Source organism: Puma concolor, chromosome D1 (genome assembly GCF_028749965.1).
Source record: "Puma concolor isolate L17-30 chromosome D1, mPumCon1.1.hap2, whole genome shotgun sequence".
Taxonomy (NCBI): domain Eukaryota; kingdom Metazoa; phylum Chordata; class Mammalia; order Carnivora; family Felidae; genus Puma; species Puma concolor.
In genome coordinates this window covers 113,772,578-113,798,735 of record NC_141676.1, presented here as the reverse complement: position 1 = coordinate 113,798,735, position 26,158 = coordinate 113,772,578, and the positions used below count along the sequence as shown (strand labels likewise).

General features: G+C 43.9%; 1 protein-coding gene across 2 annotated transcripts; it reads right to left on the bottom strand.

Annotated features, from left to right (window-relative positions):
* Positions 1-1,579: 1,579 nt before the first annotated feature.
* Positions 1,580-20,951, bottom strand: LOC112865165 (caspase-12-like). Of its 2 annotated transcripts, none has more exons than XM_086679265.1 (13): positions 20,717-20,951; positions 19,562-19,811; positions 17,965-18,027; positions 17,672-17,806; positions 15,631-15,879; positions 14,283-14,345; positions 10,230-10,321; positions 9,646-9,819; positions 8,526-8,760; positions 7,978-8,124; positions 5,062-5,171; positions 4,552-4,671; positions 1,580-3,695 (listed from the first exon to the last, which is right to left on the bottom strand). In XM_086679265.1, exons 2-12 carry the CDS (start codon positions 19,767-19,769, stop codon positions 4,573-4,575), a joined length of 1,575 nt encoding a protein of 524 aa, XP_086535391.1. In that variant the 5' UTR covers positions 19,770-19,811; positions 20,717-20,951; the 3' UTR covers positions 1,580-3,695; positions 4,552-4,572. The 2 variants fall into 2 exon arrangements, with proteins under 2 accessions (XP_086535391.1, XP_086535390.1); XM_086679264.1 differs by having other exon boundaries at positions 1,580-3,342; positions 20,717-20,948.
* Positions 20,952-26,158: the final 5,207 nt, after the last annotated feature.

Sequence of the window (26,158 nt, the reverse complement as noted above, 5' to 3'; positions counted from 1 at the left end):
AGTCTTCAGGTGTGGGAAGGGGCCGGGGAGCTCTCTGGAGCCTCTTTTATAAGGCACTAATCCCATCCATGAGGGCCCCAGCCCCTGACCTTAAACACTTCCCAAGGACCTTCTCATACCATCACACTGGGCGTTAAGATTTCAACATATGGGGGCACCTCGGTGGCTCTGTCAGTTAAGCGTCCAACTCCTGATTTTGGCCCAGGCCATGATCTCAGGGTGGTGAGATTGAGTCCTGTATTGAGCTCTGCACTGACAGCATGCAGCCTGCTTGGAATTCTCTCACTCCCTCTGTCTCTGCAACTCTCTCTCTCAGTAAACAAACAAACAAACATTCTTAAAAGAAGGTTCCAACCTATGAATGTTGTAGGGACACAAGCATTCAGACATAGCAGTGTGTTTTAGATATCTATTTACATAAGCTCCATGTATGTAGTAAATACTTCTTTTTCGCCGTGACATTCTCAACAGCTCCTATTAAATCAGGCAGAGAACAATCATACAGACACTGTTTATGGAAGGTAAGATGTTTGATTGTGAAGGAAAGAATGCATTTTGAATTTTTACCACACAAATAATAGATGTTCCCAAAGAAGTACCTAGACAAAAAGGAGTAGGTTTGATAAAATATGAAAAAAACTAATCCCCAACTAAACCAAAACCTAAGTTTTGTATCGCCGAGAAAAAAAGTTTGTATTGCGAAGCCATTTGGGAAAACATACTGTATATTTTATCTCCGTAGGTCCCCATCATGATGATTTTAGATGGATTCATTCATCTAGTTGAAACTTGAATGTCTTCTCTGCGCCAGGCACGGCTCTAAATTCTGTGAATACTGTCACAAAGGAAACAGAGTCACCACCCTCACGGTGCTTATATTCTCATGGAGTGAGATGAACATATAAATAGTAGACAAATTACGTAGTGTGTCATAAGTAAGCAGTACTGTGGAAAAATCAAGAAGGGTGAGGATGTTGGGAGTATCAGGGGCAGGAGAAGGCTGGCTGGGTCATTTAGACAAGTGAGGACACTGATAAGGTCTTAACTTAGTGGAAACCCCAGGAAGGGCAGTACTAAGTCATGCAGTTATGGGGTGCAAGGGGCAATTGGTTTAGGCAAAGGGGATAGCAGATTCTGAGATAAGAATGTGCCTTTCAGGTGAGAGGCACAGTCCCGGCTGGGCTGGAAGCCAGAGAGGTGCCCCAGTTAGTGGTTCCTGTGAGTTTCTGGTAGACCCCCCCGCCGTAGACCTGGTGGACAAGAGGAAGCACCAGTTAACATTTAACTTGTTTGCAGTGACCTATAAACGTGGGAAGAGATGCTTAGCTGGTTTAGAAAGCAAACAAACATCAGAATAATTTTGATTTGGGGCCTGAGAAATTAACAAGATAGAGTACACATCGTGCTGATGCAGATATAGGAAAATGAGCCATAGTGCATTCAGCTCAGGGGGAGTGCACATTCAGACAATTTTTTGAGCTCTACCCTACATAGAAAATTCGAATTTTAATGCTTTTGACCCTGTCATTTTAGTTCTGAGAGTTTATTCCAATAGTATTATCAGAGAGCAACTTAGAGATATACTTAGGAGGAAAATTTTATTATAAAATTGCATAAGATAACACATTTGGAAATTACTGAACTTAACAAAATACATTCTAATCCATCCATTAAATTCAATATTAGGCAGGGGCACCTGGGTGGCTCAGTCAGTTGGGCGTCCGACTTCGGCTCAGGTCATCTTCTCACAGTTCGTGGTTTGAGCCCCGCGTCGGGCTCTGTGCTGACAGCTCAGAGCCTGGAGCCTGCTTCGGATTCTGTGTCTCCCTCTCTCTGGCCCTCCCCCACTCACACTGTCTCACTCCCTCTCTCAAAAATAAACATTAAAAATTTTTTTTTAATTCAGTATTAGGCAGCCATCAAATGTGGAAGCAATCTCTGGCAGAGACAGTCAAAGGGACCCAATATCTCCTTTCCCCATTTCTTAAGAGAAACTCCCAGGGGTTTTTTGCTAGGAATTTGACACATGGAATAAATACTTCATTTCTCAACTTCTGCGCAGCTGTGAGTTACTTTGGACCCAGTGGTGGTTCTTGATTTATAGGAAGAGAAGACTTCCTGAAAGGGAGGGGGCCTGTGTCTGCTGGTTCTTCCTCTTTCTTGCTGACTAGGCTGCAGTTTTTTTGACCTTAAGAGGTGTAGCTCCAACAGCTGGAGATGTGACCTTCAGAATATAAGGGGCTGAGTGAAAAGGGACAGGAAGGAGACTCTACCCAGCCCCCAGTCAGCCCTTGATCGCCTTCCCCCACCCTCTTAAGCTTAGGCTATGTATATTACTGATGCTTCACATCTCCCTTTAATCCTAGATGGTAATTTTGAATCAACACAAGTGCAGGTCATAGAGTATCTTACACAGTTAGCTTTCTAAATTCATCTGTGAGTTTGTGTATGTAGAGAGAGAGGAAGTAAGACCACAGGATGGAAGACAGAGAACATAAATCATTTCATGGAACTTGATTTTCACTTCCCTCTTTGTCACTTTCAGTTCTAAAGGGATATTTTTACATAATCTCCATGTTCTCAAGATTCAAACAAAATAAAGTTTTTTTGTTTTTTGTTTTTTGTTTTTTTTTTTTTAGTGATTATACACATTGGCTTTCATCTATAGTTTGAAAGTTAATGAGTATACAGATGCAGATATGTATGGGTACTTTTTTAAAAAAAATCAACATTTTGATAATAAAAACATACTACTAAGAGATAAATTCACACTGGCCTTTGTATATGTTTTTAGGAGAACTCATAAGTGAACTCCGGGACAAAGATTTTTCACATTCTAGGAATCAAAAAAAAATACTACTTGTAGTTCATTAAAAAATATTATCAAAATATCCTATGGCCGAGTTAGAAATGAGTCAAAATAAATGAGAATTCAGTCTATAATGTAAATGTCCCAAGTCAAATGTTAGTAATAGTGTTCCAAATGGAGAGTACGTGAATGATCCTTTATAACAGAGAAGAGTTTATCCCGAGAATATGATCTTTGCCTAATACCAGGACACCTATTAATGTAATCACTTATTCATTAAATATTTTTTAGATGTTTTTCTATACTTAAACTTTGTTTTGCAATGAAAATGTTTTACCCTTACAATAACGTGAGAAAACAAACAAAATTTTTTAAAAATGTAGTAAGTACTAACTCAGCAACAATATGAGATTGATTTTCACTTGGCCTTGGTTGAAGGTGGGCATTTGGGAAGTTTCGTATAAAAATATTCACGAGCAGACATTGCCCTTTTAAAGTAGTAGATTCGTCGAGTACATAATGGCCCAGTTTCCCTGGAAAAGTAGAGAGAAGGAAACATAAGGAAAGGGGCTATAGGAGGTAAGGCATAAACAGAACTGATGCCTACCATGAGTTGTGCCTTCACAAAAGGGCTATGGGCCTGTCACCCCCAGAGGGGGAGGTCCGCACTAGGGTCTCATTGCCTCGGTGCACACCCAGCAGCCTCCAACTGACACTGTGGTACAGGCAGTCCTCATCACAAACACAGGAGGAATGAAACTCAGCCAAACTGACTTCCCTGGGAGGACGCCTCACGCCAGCTGTATATGAACATCCAGTTTTTTTGTGCAAGCTTCGGAACTAAATATCTTCCACTCGGTAGGTAGGTCCTTGAGAGACATTAAGACTGGAGGGAAACATTAGACTTATAATTTCTTATAATTTCATATGAAACCAGGGTTTTCCCAAGGGTCATTAAGAACATGGGGACGATGGGAATGCAAGCTGGTGCAGCCACTCTGGAAAACAGTATGGAGGTTCCTCAAAAAATTAAAGATAGAACTACCCTATGACCCAGCAATTGCGCTACTAGGCATTTATCCAAGGGATACAGGTGTGCTGTTTCGAAGGGACACGTGCACCCCCATGTTTATAGCAGCACTGTCGACAATAGCCAAAGTATGGAAAGAGCCCAGATGTCCATTGGTGGATGAATGGTTAAAGAAGATGTGGTGTATATGTATACAATGGAGTATTACTCGGCAATCAAAAAGCATGAAATCTTGCCATTTGCAACTACATGGGATGGAACTGGAGGGTATTATGCTAAGTGACATTGGTCAGTCCGAGAAAGACAAATATCATATGACTTCACTCATATGAGGACTTTAAGAGACAAAACAGATGAACAGAAGGGAAAGGAAGCAAAAATAATATAAAAACAGGGAGGGGGACAAAGCATAAGAGACTCTTAAATATGATGAACAAACAGAGGGTTACCGGAGGGGGTGTGGGAGGGGGGGATGGGCTAAATGGGTAAAGGGCCATTAAGGAATCTACTCCTGAAATCATGGTTGCACTATATGCTAACTAATTTGGATGTAAATTAAAAAAAAAATTAAGAATTTTGTTGAAAAAAAAAAGAACATGGGGACAGGACAGTACTAGGCAGCTACACCCTGTCACTGTCCTCCATTCTGTCTGTATTTGACACACAGGCTCTGAGCAGGGAGCTCCCAAGTCCACTTCTTGGAAGCATTTACCTGAGATGCTGTGTATGAGTTTTAATTCCCAGGGAAGAGGTAGAAATATCGTGTCATGGAGAGTCTCTCAATCGTGGGCATCTGGGTAATTATATTTGGAGTCTCAAATGAATATTGAACCTAAGGCAGGAAAGAAAATCTTTAGATACTTCCTAAAAGGGAAATCTGGACTTCTCTCTCAGGAGTCACAGAATTTGTGGTATGTTTTAAGGCTGTGGCCAGGGGGGTATACACAGAAGAAACGTTTAGCTTTTCCTTGGCTATAGTACATCCATGCATGATGGAGTATCCTCAAGCATTTTCTGAATAAACAAGGCCATCAGAATCAGAGAAACTCACACTGGTTCCGTGCAGTATTTCCCCAAAACCTCCTCTTTAAACAAACGTGGAGTACAGGAAGGAATGCCAAGATGGCCTAAGAGCTTTCAGGATTCCCCACCCACCCACCCACCAAAAAAAATTGAGAATGGTTGCACAGTGATGACATTGAAAAAAACAGAAGACCTGTACCTTTCGGAAAATCTCCTCCAAATGATGACAACAAGAATACATTTTGAAGTAGCGGATAAGATGGGAAATGAAGACAGAGCCATCTGTGTTCAGTCTCCAGGAAACATTATCTGCAAAGAAAAGGTATGAAAATACTGGCAGATGTGGCCTTTGTGTTGTGTGTGGAAGACTCTTAGAGTCAGAGCTTTTGGGCATAGTTTGATTTTAGTGCTTTGGAGGAGAGAGAAAGGCAAAGCTGGGACCTCCAGTGTCCCCAGGAGGCCCAGAGAAAACCGTCGTGGACTCTCAGCCATCAACCCTGTTCACGCTCTTGGAGCCAAAGTTACATGCCTCGGACTGCAAGTAGTGGAAAAGAAACTAATTCCTGTCGTGCCATTCTGGACCTCCTCTTCGTCTGTTCTGTTTTCTCCTGGAATATTTTGCTCGTTTTTTATCGTGACCATCTCTTGAGCTACCACTCTTCGTGACCATTGCAGTGTGATCAAATCTCTCCCATCGTCAAAAAGCTAATAGTCTGATGGTCACTTTATCTGCAGCTCCCTTCCTGTTCCTTCCTCCTTTTAATGGTTGCATTCCTCAGGTTTGTCTCTCCCCACCGTCTTCACATCCTCCGAGCCCTAGCCCGCTCACCCGTCTGCTGTCTCCCCCCACCACCCTGACTTTACCAAGTCACTTTCCTCAAGGCCATTCATGGCCTCCACGTCATTCAATCTCATGGTCACTCGCTGGGTTTCACCTGATCTCTCTCATTCAAATCAGAAACTGGCCATAAGTCCAGTGGAGGCTTTCTTGGTCACACTGACCACACATACACACCCTTACTTTTCTTTCTTATGCCCTGATAGGAAACTTCCTGAGCCCAACTTACAAATACTCTGCCTCCCAGCTTGACCTCTACCATCCACAAGCCTCAGCTTTGGGATCTCGTCTCCGTCTCTTCTCTGCTCCTGTATAATTTCATCTATTTTTAGACTACGAGATATAATTCTCAGCCACCACCTCCCGAATCCTGGTGCCATTCTCTTTTCTGAGGTACACAGCTTTGTAACTCTCTCTGTTTCATCTGGAAATATGCCAAAGACATCTCACACTTTCTGGCAGGATTCCCGTTTTAATGAATGCACCATGACCATGCCTTGAGTCCTCTGTGTCATCCCTTCTTACTCACCTGCCACATCCTCCCAACACTGGGTCCTAGACATTTTATACACTAATTCCTTCTGGATTCAACAGCTGTGTCTTCCCGAGACTGCCGTTACCAGCCGTGGCCAGTAACCCTGCAGTAGCGTTTTAACCCGCCTCCTGTATTTCCTGCTGTACTGTAATCCATTCCCCACAGAATCCCCGGAGTAGTTATATAAAAATGATAATCTTACCATTTCATTGCTTAAGTTTCACCAAAACTTCCTATTACTATTAGTATAAAGTAATATTAGTAATAAAGTATGTAAACAGAAAAGATCAAATCCTTCCCGAACCTATGAGGCCCCAAATCGCATGACCCCTCCTGACCTCTCCAACCTCCCTCTCAGCACTGAGCCCCAGCTCTGTGCTCAAGATATACTGGCCCATTTTTCCAGGCTCCTTTCTTTCCCAGGTCCTCTGTGCTTTTTCTGTCTGGAATGTTCCTCGCTTACCCTTGACATAGTTAACTCCTTCATCTTTCAACACGTTTTTCCTCAAAGCACTTAGCACAGTCAAGAGACAGTCAGTATCTACTTGTGAGACGTGGGTGTATATTTTCCCCTGAGTTAACCTCTGCCTCTCTGCTCCGACCAAATGCTCCGTGAGGTTCAGTAAGCACATCTGCTTCACTTGTGGATCCTACACCCTGTGCTCACTCCACCTTAGCGGGTCGTTACGTGTGCAAAAATGAATGCAAGAACTTTACATGTTACACTTCATTTCCTTAAGTAAGTTAAAGAGTCTCTTAGATACATACCAGCCCATATATGCCTTCTTAACTTCCTTTAATTGCTAAAAGTACAGAGCTCTTCTTTCAAATAAAGTTTTATTTAAACTCCAGTATGTAAAACAAAGAGAAGTATGACTGTTCCAGGTACGGAGTGGGTGTTCCCTGCATAGCCTTTTCCTGTCAGACGACACTCAGAGGGTCCTCCAGTCCCTTGCTGCTCATGTGTGGCCATGGGCGGACAGCACTAGCTTCACCACAGGGTGTTTTGAAAGGCACCATCTCGCCACCCCCCCAAGACCCACTGAATCAGAACCCTGCCTGTAATATCGTTCCAAAGGGATGTCTGTGCACATCGCAGTTGGTAATCACTGCAGTAGAGGACTTATAACGGTGGCTTTGTAAACAAGATTCTTGAAATTGCCCTGGTTTTCTAAATCACCCCAATGTCATTGGTGACTGTTAAATAGATTTTCTGCAGGTTTGGCCACGATCAGCTCGGTATATCTTGTGTTTCTATCTCCTACTTTGTCTTTGCTGCCAAAGGAGGATTTTCAGTCTTGGCTGCATGATGCTGAAGTCAGGCATTTGAATATTAACTAATTTTTTTTAGATTAGAGTCAAATAATAATGTAAGAGGTTCTGGAATGTGTGAAGAAAGTACTACAGTTTTACTGATTACCTGTTTAATTGCTAGCAGGTGATGAGGTGGGCCAAATCATGTGCCATTGCTGTCTGAACAAACAAAAACAACTCTGATTTATAGTTAGACTATTGTAACACTGGATCCTCATAAAACTCTGGTTTATTTTGAATGTTTCCTCCAAAATGAAGACTTCTAGCTTTCTAGTTATAAAAAACTCCGTATTTTTAATCTATTCTCTGCCTAAAATCTATCATGAAGGAAGAGATGTTTTTCAATCAGCAATCACATAGGATCACAGCCAGGCCTGTGATCTGGAAACTAACAGGAGATCGAGAAGCTTCTCTCTGAAGTCACTTACGTGGAGTCGAAGATTTGAAAGCGATGAAGTCCTTCTCCACATGGGTCTTTTGTACGGCATCACTGAAGATGTAGGGTGCTGAGGGCTGGTTTTCCGGCCATGCACAGGCTTCTCCCACATCTGTCACCCAGACGGCCCCGTTGCCTTCTGGGAGAGACACGCTTGTCTTACAAAAGATGTTACAGACACAGACACACAAAATGTCTCTTAACCCTTATACCTTTACTTCAATACATTTCCATCTGGAATTTATTAAAAATGCCAGTATCTTCCTGATAGAAAAATTGCCTCACTGACTGGGAACTACACAGAGGCCACTTATGTTTAGTAGAACCTAGTCCCAGATGATCGGGACACGTGCTGTTATTCTAGGGCACTTAACACTTGTTCAACGACGATACAGGCTTCGTATCTTTCTGGAGCAGGTCCAAGTGCCGTTCTACAGTGTGGTTTCTCTCCCTCAGCCCTGGGAAGGCGAAGGCTGGACACCAGGCTAATCACAGAAAAAAGCAGACGGCCACCCCCTGCGTCCCCCAGCTCCAACTCACTGCCTCGGCAGGCCTGCATGATGATGACCTTCGGTTTGTCTTTTAGGTTCCTGCAGTTGCGATTGTTGAAAATCTGGAAGATGGTGTCGTCGTGAAGGACATCTGGCTCTTCCTCCCTGTGCTTTGTCCCACAGATCCCGTCCAGGATGCCGTGTGACATGAACACGAGGAACGTGCTGTCTGAGAAGCGGTGCTCTGGGCGGGTGGCAAAGTGCTTCAGCTCGACCTTCATTTCCTGAAAGAGTTTCCAGACTTACCACCTGGGAGCTGTCTGTGTCTACTTTGTGCTCACACAGTACATGGACTTTACACGCACACACGCAAGAGGGAGAGAGAGACAGCAGAAATGGAGTGATCAGACGATTTGGACAGAGTGGAATTGTACGAGAAATTACGTTCTGACATACAGCCAGAAAGCTGGATGTATAGAATGGAAAAGCAGGGTTTTTTCATACAGCGTGTAGCCCGGTGGTGTTCAGTAGATCCTTAGACTGAGGGAGACGCTAGGAGGTGGAGTACAGGGAGGGACACGTGAGGTGACGGGTCTCCTGCCAAAGGCTTTGCTTTTCACAACTGTGTTACAGGCTGCAGTTGCCCTGAGTTTTCATTAAACAAAGAGTGAGACAGAGACAGAGATGGAGGGACTGTTTCCACTGGCGTAGAGACGTGAACAGATTCCTTGCTAGGTTTAAAATGGTTTGTCTAAAGCCTCCCGTGGTATTTTTTTGGATGAAGCCAGAATCACAACTTCTTCTGCGTATGTATGTGTGCAAAACTTGTTTTGTTTTGTTTTTTAACCGCCTACTTGGCTTCACATTCAGACGCACGATACTGAAATTATAAAGGCCTCAGAGTGGTGTCTCACATAGACTATCAAGTGATGGGTGTCTCCCAAACTGAGAGCATTAGCAAGAGCCAGCCTGTTTAGTGAACTACTGCCATCTAGGTCTTGGCCTTCAGAGTGTACGTCGGGAGAGGCTGGGGTGCAGGATGCCTATTCTAGAGAAATGCAGTTTCTGTAACGTGCGCTCCGTTCTGACAGCCGCCAAGGAAGAAGTCCAGGAAGGAGATGCAAGGAGGGACACTCATCCCAACTCATCCCACTCTCTGGGGCCATTACCTGAGCGGTGAGATTTTCCTTTATAACCACTGAATATCCAAGGTTCTCCAGCAGATCTCGCATCCCCGAAATGTCCTTTTCACAGCCTTCTCGCTCAGAAAGATAATCGAATGTTCTATTGCAAATGATGAGAGCCAGGCGCATTCGGCTCGTCTTCTCCATCACTGGATAGATCTGCAGTTAACCGACACAGAGTGAGTTGCACCCAGCCTCCCACTTTTGCCTCCAAATCCTATGCAAAATAGGCCCTTACAATTAGAGATTTGATGGCTGGAGGACTTGGGGATGGAACTAGGGATTCATGAACAAGGCACCAGACTAAAAACGTGTAGTAGTTCTGAGTACACGCTCCGGAAACCTTGCTTCGGTTCACTGGTGGCGAGGAGTTTAAAGTATGTTTGAGGACGGGATGAAACAGACAGGAAATCTGATGTAAGGGCCCCTTAATTAGATAACATGATTGAATAGCATCCTGTTCCTTTGGGGCTGATCCTAAGGCATCTGTAGCAAGAACTGAAATTTCCAGTGAGTTCCATGTTGTTTGAGTGGACAACCTTGTGTGCCCCTATTCCAAAGTATATTACCTCATGTGCCATTATTGTCTTTGGTTCCTTAAAATGGATACAAGGACAAAGCTTCAGCACATTGATTTGGGAAGCCTGGGTTACCTGAAAAACTACAAGAGAAAAAATTACTCATTAAGGAGTAGCACCCACTGTCTGGCAGTCATGAGGATCTTTTCACCGGGCTCTCATTCTTAGGAAATGCTCACCGCCATCCCTTCAAAAGGCTTAATAAAACAACAACAAAAAAATCATTTTGTATTACAAATGACAAAAAGAGAAATCTTCATACCACCATCTTTCTTTCTGCTTCTTACTGACCCCACGGACAACTTTTGTTTTTGTCAGTGGCCATGGCATTGAGTAACCTTTCAATCCCCGTGCGTTAGTCTCACACAGACACAGTACCTAAGATTTGGAAGGAAGCCTAATGTTCATGTGGCCTGGTCAAGTGATTATTCAGTTATTTAACTCCACTAAAATATCCCTACTGTGCACATTGTTACCACCAGTGCAGTGTCTCCACTAACAGAGACCCTGCAGGATTCTAAAGCATTTTGACCAATTCTGAGGATCCTGGAGTGTGAGCTTTCAAAGCACTGGTGTATATAGTTCCTGCATTGGAACCATCAAGACAAATGTCTCCTTCCTTTTCCCATGAAAGCTCACTAATACTTCTACGGCTTCTCTCCTCGTGTTTCGATCACTTTATGTAAATGTGCCCCTAAAAACTATGATAATAATAGCTCTTAATTGTGCTTGCTGTATGGTAGGCTTCATTAGGACAGGGAAGGTGTGTTTAATCTCTGTATTTCCTATGCCTAGAATGATTATCTGGCACAGCTACCAGGCATCTTTCCCTTTTCTTGTTGTAGTTTTCCCGTAGGGAAACAAGCCTTCCGGTCCTTCCAGTATTGCTGGGTAAGAACAATTTCATCTTCCTGACCAACAGGTCTGTTCGTTTTCCCGCACGTCTGCCCACCTTCTGTCCTTCCCCTCCTGTGACAAAGGACGGCACATTCTTCCTCCTGGCTGAGGGTAGAGACTGTACTTACGTTCCCGCTCGATTTCCTCTCACCTGCGAGAACTGTACTCGGGTGATTCCTCGTCCCCGTCTTCTGCATCATGTGTACCCCTTCTTGCCCCTGCTGTGCTCTCCCTGCTGGCGTATCACATGCCTTGATATCCCTTTATCTGTTACGCACTCTGCCCCTGCACTTGGTGTCCCATCCAGCTATTGTGTTTCCCCGCTCTGCTTCTCAGTACAATTCGTTAAAGGTGGCATCTCTTTTCGCTATTTTCATCTCTCATTCTCTTTTCTTCATGCGGTAGACACTGACTGTCATTATCAACACTTAAATGCTTGAGATTGAGGTCACCACTGGCCATCTGTTGCTTCTTGAGCATTCAAACGTGGTCGAGCACACCTTCCTCCTTGAGCAGGGTTCTCCAGGCTTCAGAAGCTCTGCGTGCGGTAACCGTCCTCTCTCAAGCTGGATGCCCTTCGCCAGCCTTGTGCTTCCTCCACGCCTCCCAGAGTTGGGTCTTTCTACATTGAACCCTCTAAGATGTTCTGTCAGCCTCTCTCCCCAGGTGGCCTCTTCCAGACATGTCATCCTAAATACTGTCTACATGCTGCTGAATCCTGAGATTTACTCCCGTGCCTGGTCCCCTGTGAACAACGTGGCTGAATCTACCTGTGTATTCAACATGTACCCTTGGATGTGATCCAGGCAACAAAGTAAATGTGTAGAGAGAAGGACTCCTGATATTTGCCCACTCCTACAAATAGGTTTTTCCTCAGATTTCTCTCTACTACAAGTTTTTTGCTATCTCAGTTCCTCACACCCTTCACCTAGTTGCCTACCCAAAACACAGAATCATCCTTGGTTCCTCCTCTTCCTTATTTAGCCCACAGCCAGTCCAGGATAGTTTTTGTTGACTCTCCATCCCAGAGAGCTCCAGATTTGACTATCTGAGATCTTCCCTACCATGACACCAGCTGAAAGCTATGATCTCTTAACTGAAACATTTGAACATATTTGACCTTTCTGATGCTATGCTGGTTTATCACTCCTCCACCTAGAAACTTCTAAGGGCCTTTCTATTGCAGATACAATCCCGATACTTTCCCACTTTCTAAAAGGCTCTAAATAGTATGGTAGCTCCAAGCTGAGATCCTAACAGCTCCTTCTACGTCCCTCCTAATCTCCTCCTCTCCCATCAGATTGATCTTGGGACACGGCAAGACCATTTCTGACTGAGAGCTCTTGGGATTGTTTCCTCCTTCCCTGCAAGGCCTTGGCCTCAGAGTATGACACATCCCGTCCCAACTGGTCACATTGTCCCGAATATCACGTCAGATGAGTTCTCATAGCTCTTCATCCTGGCCCACATGCCTCGCCTCTTTTCTCTTCTCCATCCCCCGAATTACGCTTGCATTTTGGTCATTCTTACTATATAAATACCTTCACTGCACTGTAAACTCCATAAAAGCAGGATCTTTATCTCGCTTCCTGCTATAAACACAGTGATTAGAACAGCATATATAGGTTTTTAGCTAATATATGCATATATACATACGGATATATGAATAGATAAGACAGTGAATAAAGATGGCAAAATGTTTATGCCTTTGTAAGCTTGTCCAGAGCTCCTGAAAACATGCTAATCAAAACACAACAGCGCTATCACTCCTTCCTAGACGCTACGATTCTCGGATGTGGTTCAGTAAGTCATCAGTTTCTTTAGTGATCACACGGTATATGTGACCAGTCTTGTTGTGCTTTTCTTAACGTGTTTCTTTTCCCTTTTTTATTTTATTTTTTTACATTTTATTTATTTTTGAGAGAGAGAGAGAGAGAGAACAAATGAAGGAGAGGCAGAGAGACAGGAAGACACAGAATCCAAAGCAGGCTCCAGGCTCTGAGCCATCAGCACAGAGCCCGATGTGGGGCTCAAACCCACAAACTGTGAGATCATGACCTGAGCCAAAGTAGGACACTTAACCGACTGAGCCACCCAGGGGCCCCTTAGCGTGTTTTTCTTAACCACATCCTTGTTCTATTTGCAGTTGTTAGCTGATCTCTCTTTGATGTTTTATGCATCTTTATAGATGTTATTAATCAATCTCATTTAAAAATAGGAGTCTCAGAAAAGTTGAGGTAATTCCACCGGGGAACGTGGTTAGTCAAGGGCAATGATGGGCTCATTGCAGAGATGGCTTGTGTTTTATTCCAGCTCTCTTTCTGTTGCCCAGTAGGGACTTCTCTGTCTGCCTCAGCTCATCTAGTGTCACCACATGTCCATGACGCTGCCTGTCCTAGGAGAACCCATGCCTACGACCCCCAGCCTTCTCTCCCAATTCATGATCTTCACTTTCACTTCCAGATTCTCAGAAGATGGAGAGCAGGGATGTAAGTGTTGACCTTGCTTGTGACCTGGGGGTTGTGAGGAAGTCAGAAATAACCCAGAGTTTCTGGGGCACCTGGGTGGCTCAGTTGGTTGAGCGTCCAACTTCGGCTCAGGTCATGATCTTGCACTTTGTGGGTTTGAGCCCGGCGTTGGGTTCTGCGCTGACAGCTCAGAGCCTGGAGCCTGCTTCCGATTCTGTGCCTCCCTCTCTCTCTCCCCTTTCCCTCCTTGTGCTCTGATTCTCTGTCTCTCTCAACAATAAATGAACATTAAAAAAATTTTTTTAAATAAATAAATAACCCAGAGTTTCAGAACCGATCTCAGTGGTCTTTCCCCTGTGACTTAGGGCCTCTGTAATGTAGGGCCTTATCCTGAGTGAGCTTTGAGGGTTTCCAAGAGCCATTTGGTTTGGTGGCTTCCACTATAGGGAGAGCCAATGCCTGGGCTGACAGCATTTTTCTTTTTCTTCACTTTGTTCACATTTACTTCAGATTCCAAAGTGGAATGAAGAAGAAGTTAAATATCAATGCTCTTCTCTGTAGATCATTTGCAGAGATGGTAACTGAAAATTCAGGTTTCCTAGCTCTTTACTGCAGGGCCTGAGGACACCTCTAGAGGTCTGAAGGTTTTCATTGTGGTGTGAGACTTGAAGGCACTTACCTGTTGAGGAGGAAAATGACTTGATTTTGCCAGATTCATCCTTCTCATTTTCATCAAGAATTTCTGAAATAATCGAAAAGAAGATTTGTTAGCAGACCTAAGTTTCTAGAACCTCCATACTCGAAACTCTTTCCCTCGCGCTCACAAGTAAATGACTCTGTTCAGCGTGCGCCTTCCCTATGAAGCATGGGAATTTGGCTCGTTTTCTAAGCTCCAGCTTTGCTTCTTAAGGCCTGTGACTTTATGCCAAGTGAAGGAGGAGGCAGAGGTTCCGTGAAACAACGAAGGGCTCATTATGCTCCTGCTCATGTGATTTCAGGAATAATCAAATTCTTTAATCACAGTTTTCTGCAATGGCATTTTTCGTTCTGAGGAAGGGAAGTGCACATCTCTGTAAAGTTAGTCTTTGAGTAACGACAGAATAATCCCAGAAGGATGTTGCAGGCTTTGAGAATATCCTCATGTGTATATTATACTGTAGAGAGGGACAGCAAACTGTGGCCTGCAGGCCAAACTCCATCCACACCAGTGTTGGCCAATAAAGCTTTATTGGAACACACTCACGCTCACTTTGTACTTATTGTCTGTTGCTAATTTTATACCACAGCATCAGATTGGAGTTACTGTGACAGAGAACGTTTGGTCGTAAATGCTTAAAATGGTGACGCTTGACCCTTCATAGGAAAAGTGTGCCTCCCACACTTCAAAGACATATTGATGCGCCACGGGCCCTTACGTTCCCTCTGGACTCCTTTAACAAGGACAGATCTAGGTGCTCAGAGATTTATTCCTTGGGCTAAGCCACACGTGAGCAGACGATGGTGGATTTTTTGTTTCTATGGAACATTTCACATCTGGGAATAGGTCTCGAGTCCACAGCGTATGGCCAGTGTCCCACAGACTGGCTAAAGGCTGTCCCAGAATTTCCTAGAGCCCAAGCACCATTTACGCATTGAACAGACGTTAACTCAGCACCTATTATGTGTCAGGGCTCGTTTCCAGGAGCTCGGGCTACCTTCTGGACAAAGCCGACACAGATCTATGCCTCATGGAGTTTATGTGTTAGCGGGGGAGACACGGCACAGTGACTGAGAGAGGTAATGGAATGATTGAAGGTGACAGATGCTGAAGAGAAAAGAAAAGGTGCAGCAGTATAAAGTGATTGCAGATGCTGGCAGAGGGTCTGGGGCGGACCGGGACATTTTACAGTCTTAAGTATGATAGGCAGAGAGGGGACTAGACATGTGGATAGTTGATTCTCCACTTGCAAATAGAAATAAGAACACAGAAACCGCATAAGGAGAGTAGATACCAATGAGTTACCTGTCCTTTGACTTCAGATACTCACTTATAGTCGCCTCGCTCTTGGAACTGAAGAAATGGTTCTTTAGCATTTTGCCCACCAGTTGAGTTTTCTCAGTGAGATCACCAACCAGGCCTTCAGTCTTATCCACAATGACATTCACTGTTTCCCCTAGTGTTTGTATCTCTCGTTCTTTTAACACCTTCTTTTCCCTCAAGTCCGCAAAAAAGGTACCAAGCATGCCATGAGCAATCCCCTTTTTGTCATTGACCAGATCTTGGGGTGATTTCTTGTCTGTGAGAACAATAAGATTTTAAGTATGGAAAGGACTTTGGATGTCTGATTCTAGGCCCATGGGTCTCAAATTTTAAAATGCAAAAGTAGGGGTGCCTGGGTGGCGCAGTCGGTTAAGCGTCCGACTTCAGCCGGGTCGCGATCTCGCGCTCTGGGAGTTCGAGCCCCGCGTCTGGCTCTGGGCTGATGGCTCGGAGCCTGGAGCCTGTTTCCGATTCTGTGTCTCCCTCTCTCTCTGCCCCTCGCCCGTTCATGCCCTGTCTCTCTCTGTCCCAAAAATAAATAAACATTGAAAAAAAAAAAATTTAAAATGCAAAAGTATCTGAGAGCTTGTTAAGCAGAGCTCCTGGAGCTCATTCCTAGAAATCTGGTTTGGTAGATCAAGGTAGAGTTTATTATTTTTATTTCTGTCTATGTTTTTGTCAACTCTCTGTCCAAAGGTGCTCCAGATTTGACCATGTGACAACTTCCCTACTATGGCAACACCAGCCGAAAGCTGTGATCTCTTAACTGAAACATTTGAACACATGTGACCTTTCTGATGCTATGCTGGTTTATCACTCCTCCACCTAAAAACTTCTAAGGGCCTTTCTATTGCAAATACAATCCCGATACTTTCCCACTTTCTAAAAGGCTCTAAATAGTATGGTAGCTCCAAGCTGAGATCCTAACAGCTCCTTCTACTACGTCCCTCCTAATCTCCTCCTCTCCCATCAGATTGATCTTGGGACACGGCAAGACCATTTCTGACTGAGAGCTCTTGGGATTGTTTCCTCCTTCCCTGCAAGGCCTTGGCCTCAGAGTATGACACATCCCGTCCCAACTGGTCACATTGTCCCGAATATCACGTCAGATGAGTTCTCATAGCTCTTCATCCTGGCCCACATGCCTCGCCTCGTTTCTCTTCTCCATCCCCCGAATTACGCTTGCATTTTGGTCATTCTTACTATATAAATACCTTCACTGCACTGTAAACTCCATAAAAGCAGGATCTTTATTTATCTCACTTCCTGCTATAAACACAGTGATTGTAACAGCATATGTAGGTTTTCAGCTAATATATGCATATATACGTACGGGTATATGAATAGATAAGACAGTGAATAAAGATGGCAAAATGTTTATGCCTTTGTAAGCTTGTCCAGAACTTCTGAAAACATGCTAATCAAAACACAACAGCACTATCACTCCTTTCTAGACACTACGATTCTCGAATGTGGTTCAGTAACTCATCAGTTTCTTTAGTGATCACACGGTATGTGTGACAGGTCCTGTTGTGCTTTTTTTAACGTGTCTTTTTTAACCACTTCCTTCTTCTGTTTGTGCAGTTGTTAGTTGATCTCTCTTTGACGTTTTATGCATCTTTATAGATGTTATTAATCTCCTTTAAAAATGTGAGACTCAGAAAAAAAATGAGTCTCAGAAAAGTTAAGATAATTCTACCAGGGAACGTGGTTAGTCAAGGGCAATGATGGGCTCAGTACAGAGATGGCTTGTGTTTTATTCCAGCTCTCTTTCTGTTGCTCAGTAGGGGCCTCTCTGTCTGCCTCAGCTCATGTAGTGTCACCACATGTCCATGGTGCTGCCTCTCGTAGGAGAACCTATGCCTACGACCCCCAGTTCTCCCCCAGCTCATGATCTTCACCTTCACTTCCCGATTCTCAGAAGATGGAGAGCAGGGATACAAGTGTTGACCTTGCTTGTGACCGGGGGGGAAAGTGAGGAAGTTAGAAATAACCCAGAGTTTCTGAACCTATCTCAGTGGTCTTTCCCCTGTACTGTAGGGCCTTACCTTCAGTGAGGTTTGAGGGTTCACATGAGCCAGCAGGTTTGGTGTCTTCTACTATCGGGGGATCCATTTCCTGGGATGACTCAGCATTTTCCTCTTCTTCATTTTCTTCACTTTCTTCACTTTCATCTTCATATTCTGGAGTAGAATGAATGAGAAGTTAAATATCCTTGCTCTTCTCTGTAGATTATTTGCAGAGATGGTAACTGAAAACTCAGGTTTCCTAGCTCTTTACTGCAGGGCCTGAGGACTCCCCTAGAAGTTTTTGTCATCGCATGAGATTTGAGGGCACTTACCTGTCGAAGAGGAATATGACCCGCTGTTGTCAGAGTCATAATTCTCAATTTCATCAAGAATTTCTGAAATAATCGAAAAGAAGATTTGTTAGCAGACCTAAGTTTCTAGAACCTCCATACTCGAAACTCTTTCCCTCACGCTCACAAGTAAATGACTCTGTTCAGCGTGTGCCTTCCCTATGAAGCATGGGAATTTGGCTCGTTTTCTAAGCTCCAGCTTTGCTTCTTAAGGCCTGTGACTTTATGCCAAGTGAAGGAGGAGGCAGAGGTTCCGTGAAACAACGAAGGGCTCATTATGCTCCTGCTCATGTGATTTCAGGAATAATCAAATTCTTTAATCACAGTTTTCTGCAATGGCATTTTCCGTTCTGAGGAAGGGAAGTGCACATCTCTGTAAAGTTAGTCTTTGAGTAACGACAGAATAATCCCAGAAGGATGTTGCAGGCTTTGAGAATATCCTCATGTGTATATTATACTGTAGAGAGGGACAGCAAACTGTGGCCTGCAGGCCAAACTCCATCCACACCAGTGTTGGCCAATAAAGCTTTATTGGAACACACTCACGCTCACTTTGTACTTATTGTCTGTTGCTAATTTTATGCCACAGCATCAGATTGGAGTTACTGTGACAGAGAACGTTTGGTCGTAAATGCTTAAAATGGTGACGCTTGACCCTTCATAGGAAAAGTGTGCCTCCCACACTTCAAAGACATATTGATGCGCCACGGGCCCTTACGTTCCCTCTGGACTCCTTTAACAAGGACAGATCTAGGTGCTCAGAGATTTATTCCTTGGGCTAAGCCACACGTGAGCAGACGATGGTGGATTTTTTGTTTCTATGGAACATTTCACATCTGGGAATAGGTCTCGAGTCCACAGCGTATGGCCAGTGTCCCACAGACTGGCTAAAGGCTGTCCCAGAATTTCCTAGAGCCCGAGCACCATTTACGCATTGAACAGACGTTAACTCAGCACCTATTATGTGTCCGGGCTCGTTTCCAGGAGCTCGGGCTACCTTCTGGACAAAGCCGACACAGATCTATGCCTCATGGAGTTTATGTGTTAGCAGGGGAGACACGGCACAGTGACTGAGAGAGGTTATGGAATGATTGAAGGTGACAGATGCTGAAGAGAAAAGAAAAGGTGCAGCAGTATAAAGTGATTGCAGATGCTGGCAGAGGGTCTGGGGCGGACCAGGACATTTTACAGTCTTAAGTATGATAGGCAGAGAGGGGACTAGACATGTGGATAGTTGATTCTCCACTTGCAAATAGAAATAACACAGAAACAGGGGCGCCTGGGTGGCGCAGTCGGTTAAGCGTCCGACTTCAGCCAGGTCACGATCTCGTGGTCCGTGAGTTCGAGCCCCGCGTCAGGCTCTGGGCTGATGGCTCAGAGCCTGGAGCCTGTTTCCGATTCTGTGTCTCCCTCTCTCTCTGCCCCTCCCCCGTTCATGCTCTGTCTCTCTCTGTCCCAAAAAAATAAATAAACGTTGAAAAAAAAATTTATAAAAAAAAAAAAAAAGAAATAACACAGAAGCAGCATAAGGAGTGCAGGTAACCAATGAGTTACCCGTCCCTTGACCCAAGATACTCACCTAAAGCCAGCTCGCCTTTGGGACCGAAGATACTTTTCACTAACATTTTTCCTACTATTCCCGATTTCTCATTGAGACCATCAATCAGGCCTTCAGTCTTATCCACGATGAGGTCCACTCTTTTCCCTAATGCACGTAACTCTTGCTTTGTTAACACCTTCTTTCCCTTCAAGTCCTCAATAAAGTTGTTCACCCTATTGCCGGCCATCCCCGTTTTGTCGTAGGGCCGGACCTTGGGGTGATGTCTTGTCTGTGAGAACAATAGGGTTTTAGGTATGGACAGACTTTAGATATTGGATTCTAGGCCCCTGGGTCTCAAATTTTAACATGCAAAAGAATCTGGGAGCTCGGTAAATAGAACTTCCTCATTCCCAGAAATCTGATCTCCATGATCAGGGTGGAGTGTGTTATTTTCATTTCTCCCAACGTCTCAGATCATGGCAAATCTCCTTGCCCAACGACCACACTTAGAGTAGCACCAGTCGCCTTCAAGATTCTGCTCTTTTACAGGTGGAGAAAGTGAGGCTTACAGAGAGAAAGCAGCCTCACTAACTAGCTTGGTGATGGCCGACTCAGTTCTGTCTTGGTGTCACCTATGATCTCTTTACTTCCTGTCACTTTTATCACTACTCATTTAAAAACCTGCCATCATCAATAGTGTACCAGTAAAGCACGGACATATTAGCATGTAGGAAAGGACCCCTGTTTGTGTTCCGAGGAAGGGCTGCAGGGTGACTCTGGCCTCAGAGACTGAGAGAACACAGTGTGGCTGGTTTGGTCCCTGCTGTTCATGAGAGGTCACACAGGGAGCAGAAGCATGGAGGAAATGCAATGCCCCATGGACGGCCCCTCACCCTGCTGAGGACACTCGTAAAACGGGTAAGAACTCTCAGTGTGAGTTCACAGAAAGGGCTGAAATCGCAGCAAAGTGTTAAGAAGATAGCTCCAGATTTTTTACATCTCCTTCCTTTTCCTAGAAGGTCTAACTTCTTGCCTAACATACTTCGTCTGCTCGCGTACCTGCCACCGTGCCCTGAGCCCCAAGCCCTTACGTCCCCAGGGTACCTCGCGAGTCCCCCTTGTGTCCCCCACTCCTCGTCCTCCTGTAATTCCCTCAAACACGGCCACAAACGATGGAAGACTGGAGCCACTCACCGGCTGTTGCTGCTGAGGCTCTCTGGGCAGGAAAAGGAGTGAAAATGAAAGCAGCCTTCTATCTCTGCTCTGAATGGATTGGCTGCTATTACCCAAATCGAAACGGGAAACTACAGCTTTTCAGGTTCCTTTGTCTTTGCAAAGAAAGAATTTGACCCGTCTTCCGATCTATACCTTATTTCCTTTGAAAAACAGGAAGCAAAACCTGGCTTTTCTTTCTTCTGTCTCACAGTTGCTGTGTTCTGTGTTGCAGTGTATTTTTGACACAGTTAATAAGTCAAATAGACCCTCCTTTGTCTCAGTGCCGTCTGTCAGCCACCCAATGGCAGAGAGGCCTCCCTGGACGGAGGTCCGCTCAACCCCTGAATGACGTGTGAGTTTGCGTGGTTTAACTGGAGCTGGAAAGTGACACACAGGGGTACTCCCTGTCACTGTTTTTAAAATTTTTTTCAACGTTTATTTCTTTTTGGGACAGAGAGAGACAGAGCATGAACGGGGGAGGGGCAGAGAGAGAGGGAGACACAGAATCGGAAACAGGCTCCAGGCTCTGAGCCGTCAGCCCAGAGCCCGACGTGGGGCTCGAACTCACGGACCGCGAGATCGTGACCTGGCTGAAGTCGGATGCTCAACCGACTGCGCCACCCAGGCGCCCCCCTGTCACTGTTTTTAAAAACCCAGATAAGCGATCTTTTTTCTTCTCTTGTTCCTCATCTGCCCGCTTGTCAGTTCTGGGGAAAACGTGTATATTTCTCTTGGTTGACTCTTTTACTTAAAATTAGAGTTTTTTGTTTTTTTTTTTTTTTTAACATGGGTTCGCAATTGCAATTAAGTAACACAGTTTTTATGAAATGAAATAAGATCATCCACCCAAATAGTCTCACACTACAAAGTAACCCCAGTATATGCTTAGCTCGCATCATTGAAAGTTTTGTTCCTGTGCTTGTAAAAAGCACTCAGTACAATACTGATTTTGTTGATGGCCTGCATCTCCAGTCTCTTTGAACCCTCTGCTCTGACTGGTAGCTCACCTGCGACTTGGTCTTGCCGCCATCATGCGGTAAATGGACACGGCAACTCTCTGTGCCCGGGTCTTCAGAGGCATGGCACTCTTCCCCCTCTTGGACACCTGGGCTGGGTTGCTAGAAGATGACAGACATCACGTGGAGAAGAGCCCAGTGGCCCCGGACAGGCCATCAGAGACCAGCTTCAGGCTTCCAAAGCCAGACGTTTTACTAATACATAAACGATCCCAGAAATGTCAGTAGGTTCCTAGCCTGTGTGCCGGTGATCTCAGACAAATGGAGAATCCCAGAGACGAGAAGGACCACACGGGTGACTGACCCACTGAGTTTTGGGACAGTTTGTTATTCCCCAATAGATAAACACATTTACCTCTAACTCTTCCCTCATCTTGTCAGTCATTTGCTTTTTACAGCTTCACAATGTATGACAGATATTTATAAGAATCAACACATTAGGTACTGTCTCAGTTTTTGACGTTAGAAGCATTTCCTAGTGATATTTGCTCCTCTTCCGGAAACCCTTCATTCCTTTGCCTTCCAGATCACAAGCCTGTCTTCGTTCTCCCATGACGTCACTGGCTGCTTTTCTTGGTGAACTTGGCCAGTGACTTCCCATCTCGGGGCCTCTGTCTGTCCTCCTTCATTCAGCAGCCTCAGGCAGCAGCTTGGTTTTTGATACCGTTTATACATAGGAGGACAGCACAAAAGTTTCCCCTCCAGCCCATGCCTGCCCCCTGAATGCCGGGCTCATATAGCCGGTATCCAGTGGGCATCTATTTCACTGCCTACCAGATGTCTCAGTGCCCCCAAACCTACCCCCTGTTAGAATGTTTTCCATTTTATTCTTCCAGTGTCTGAGAGTAGAATGTTCAAGTCCTACACTCTTTCCCTCATTTTCTCCAATTCTGTCGGCTTTACCTTCAGGACGCAAGGATTGCCCTCTGCATCTGTCATCCAGATCTGGACTGCCCTCAACTCTGAATTTTTGCCATAGCCTTCCAAGTCCTATTTCTGGGTCTACCTTGGCCTCATCCTTCCCACTTTCATCTCCACCCGGGAGCCAGACTGATCTCGATAAAATGTAACTCTGACCATTTAATTCATTCATCCACTCAACATTGTCTACAGTTTTCTATCTTAGAGTACAAGTGGAAGGTCTTTTATGGCAATGGCACATTATATAGTCTGGACATGGTGAATTCCTTGATCTCATGTCCTAACTTTCCACCACTCCTCTTTGTCTGTGGATTTCCAGCCATCATCTCGTTGCTCCTGCTCAAACACGTCAAGCATGTTCCTGTCTCAGCCCATTTCTCCTCGCTTTTCCCTCTGTCTGGAATGTTCTTCCTTCACATGTCCCATGATGGGCTCCCTCTCTACATCCCGTCTACTCTGCTGATAAACTGTGTATTTATTTAGTTTCTATATATTCTCTCCCGGTTCCCTGTTAAAGTACAAGCTCCATAAGGAGAGGAACTTTGTTTTGTTCTCAGTGCCAAATGCCTGCCATATAGTCCTTATTGAATATTTGTAGTTTTACTGAGTGAATGGATATTTTATTGATTTTGTGCATTTTATTTTTTTATTTTTTTATTTTTTTTTTTTATTTTTTTTTCAACGTTTTTATTTATTTTTGGGACAGAGAGAGACAGAGCATGAACGGGGGAGGGGCAGAGAGAGAGGGAGACACAGTATCGGAAACAGGCTCGAGGCTCCGAGCCATCAGCCCAGAGCCCGACGCGGGGCTCAAACTCATGGACCGCGAGATCGTGACCTGGCTGAAGTCGGACGCTTAACCGACTGCGCCACCCAGGCGCCCCGATTTTGTGCATTTTAAAAAGTCCTGCCCTTGGCTTGTTTATGCACCTTCTTTTTTTTATCATCTTTGAATTCACTTTTTAGCTTCATTTTTTAAGATTAATTTCTAGTTAGTTAACATACAGTGCAGTATTGGTTTCAGGTGTAGAAGTCAGTGATTCATCAACATACAGCACCCAGTGCTCATCGCAAGTGCCCTCCTTTTTTTTTTTTTTTTTAATGTTTGTTTATTTATCTTGAGGGAGAGACAGAGAGCACAAGTGAGGGAAGGGCAGAGAGAAAGTGAAAGAGAGAATGCCAAACAGGTTCTGTCAGCACAGATCCCCATGCCAGGCTCAAATTTACGAATCGGTAGATCATGACCTGAGCGGAAATGAAGAGTTGGATGGTCAACTGACTGAGCCACCCAGATGCCCCAACAAGTGGCTTCCTAAATGCCCATCACCCATCTAGCCCATCCCCCACCTTCCATCAACCCTCAGCTTGTTCTCTGTTGTTAAGAGTCCTTTGTGTTAGGGGGTGACTCAGTGACTCAGTCGGTTGAGCATCTGACTTCGGCTCAGGTCATGATCTCACAGCTCGTGAGTTCAAGCCCCGTGTCAGGCTCTCTGCTGACAGCTCAGAGCCTGGAGCCTGCTTCAGATTCTGTGCCTCCCTCTCTCTCTGCCCCAACCCACTCGCATTCTGTGTCTGTCTGTCTCGAAAATAAATAAACATTAAAAAAATTTTTTTAAGGAAAAAAAGAGTCTCTTGTGTTTGTTTCCTTCTCTTCTCTCTCCCCTCTTCCCATATGTTCATCTCTTGTTTCTTAAATTCCACATATGAGTGAAATCATACACTATTTGTCTCTCTCTGACTGGCTTATTTCACTTAGCATAATACATTCTAGCTCCATCCACATCGTTTCAAATGGCAAGATTTCATTCATTTTGATGGCTGAATAATATTCCAGTGTATACATATACCACATCTTCTTTCTCCACTCATCAGTCAGTGGATATTTGAGCTCTTTCCATAACTTGGCTCTTGTACATAGTGCTGCTATAAACATTTGTGTCCATGTACCCTTTGAATCAGTATTCTTGTATTCTGTGTGTAAATGCCTAATGCAGTTGCCGGATCATAGGGTAGTTCTGTTTTTAACTTTTTGAGGAGTGTCCAGACTGTTTTCCAGAGTAGCTGCACCAGTTTGCATTCCCACCACAGTGCAAGAGGGTTCCCTTTCTCCACCTCCTCACCAGCATCCGTTGTTTCTTGTGTTGTTAATTTTATCCATTCCAACAGGTGTGAGGTGGTATCTCGGTGTGGTCTTGATTTGTGTTTCCCTGATGATGAGCGATATTGAGCATCATTTCATGTGTATACTGGCCATCTATATGTCTTCTTTGGAAAAGTGTCTATTCATGTTTTCTGCCCATTTCTTACCTGGATCATGTATTTTTTGGGTGTTGAGTTTGGTAAGTTCTATTTAGATTTTGGATAGTAACCCTTTATCAGATATGTCATTTACAAATATGTTCTCCCACTTCACAGACTGCCTTGTAATTTTATTGATTGTTTCCTTTGCTATGCAGAAGCTTTTTATCTTGATGAAGTCCCAGTAGTTTATGTTTGTTTTTGTTTCCCTTCATAGAGTTATGTATCATGTCTTGATTCCCATTTAGGCAATCTCCATCCTCCTGAAACAAAATTGTTTTCTTAGCGATTCCTACTACTTCACCTTCCAAACAAAGTGTATAAATAACCTATTAAGTTCAATAAAATATGCTATTATGTTTTCTTTGTTGTTCTCTTGGGTTTATAGATTAATTTGGGTGGCAAATTGAAACCTTTATATTTTTTTGTCTTCTAATCAATGGGATTATATATCTCTCATAGTAGTTAAATCTTTTTTTATATATATATCACTCAGGGATTTTTTAAAATATATTTTTGCATATATGCCTTGTGACTATTTGTTTAGGATTATCTTCAAGTATCTTATGTTAGTCTCTTCTTATTGCAAAGAGAGGCTTTAAAAAAGCAAACACTTCCTGATTTTCTTTGGAATATAAGAATGCTGTTAAATTTTGTATACTGATTTGAACTCTTGCAAATCCAAGGAGTTAATTATTAATTGGAAGAGATTTTTAATGAATAAAATCATATTTTTCAAAAGCAGTAATGATTTTATTTCTTGTGTTCCATAGTTTTTACTTTTGGCTTAATCGGCTTGGAACTCTAGTGCAAAATTGATTAGAAATCTTTTTTACTTCTATGTTATATAAAGATAATACTCAAATACTTCTGCATAAGAAGGTTACAGATTTTCTCATATTGTTTTTCCTCTATTTCTATTTTATTGGTAGGCTTTTTATTAAATATATGTGTTAGATTAAGGAATTGGCTTTCTTCCTGTTTTCTTAAGGTTTTAATTTTTAATCTTTATTTATTTTTTAATGTTTATTTTATTTTTGAGAGAGAGGGAGATGCAGTGTGAATGGGGGAGGGGCAGAGAGAGAGGGACAGAGAATCTGGAGTAGGCTCCAGGCTCTGAGCCATCAGCACAGAGCCTGATGAGGGGCTCAAACTCGCAAACCTTGATATCATGACTTGAGCCAAA

Bases quoted from the DNA above. Each gene is read 5' to 3' on its own strand.
- LOC112865165 (XM_086679265.1), bottom strand. From the start codon at position 19,769: ATGGCCGGCAATAGGGTGAACAACTTTATTGAGGACTTGAAGGGAAAG. The intron at 15,880-17,671 runs GTAAGGCCCTAC...TTGTTCTCACAG, and splicing joins ACCCTCAAACCTCACTGAAG to ACAAGAAATCACCCCAAGAT. The intron at 8,125-8,525 runs GTGAGTTGGAGC...TGTCTCTCCCAG, and splicing joins CATGCAGGCCTGCCGAGGCA to AAGGCAACGGGGCCGTCTGG.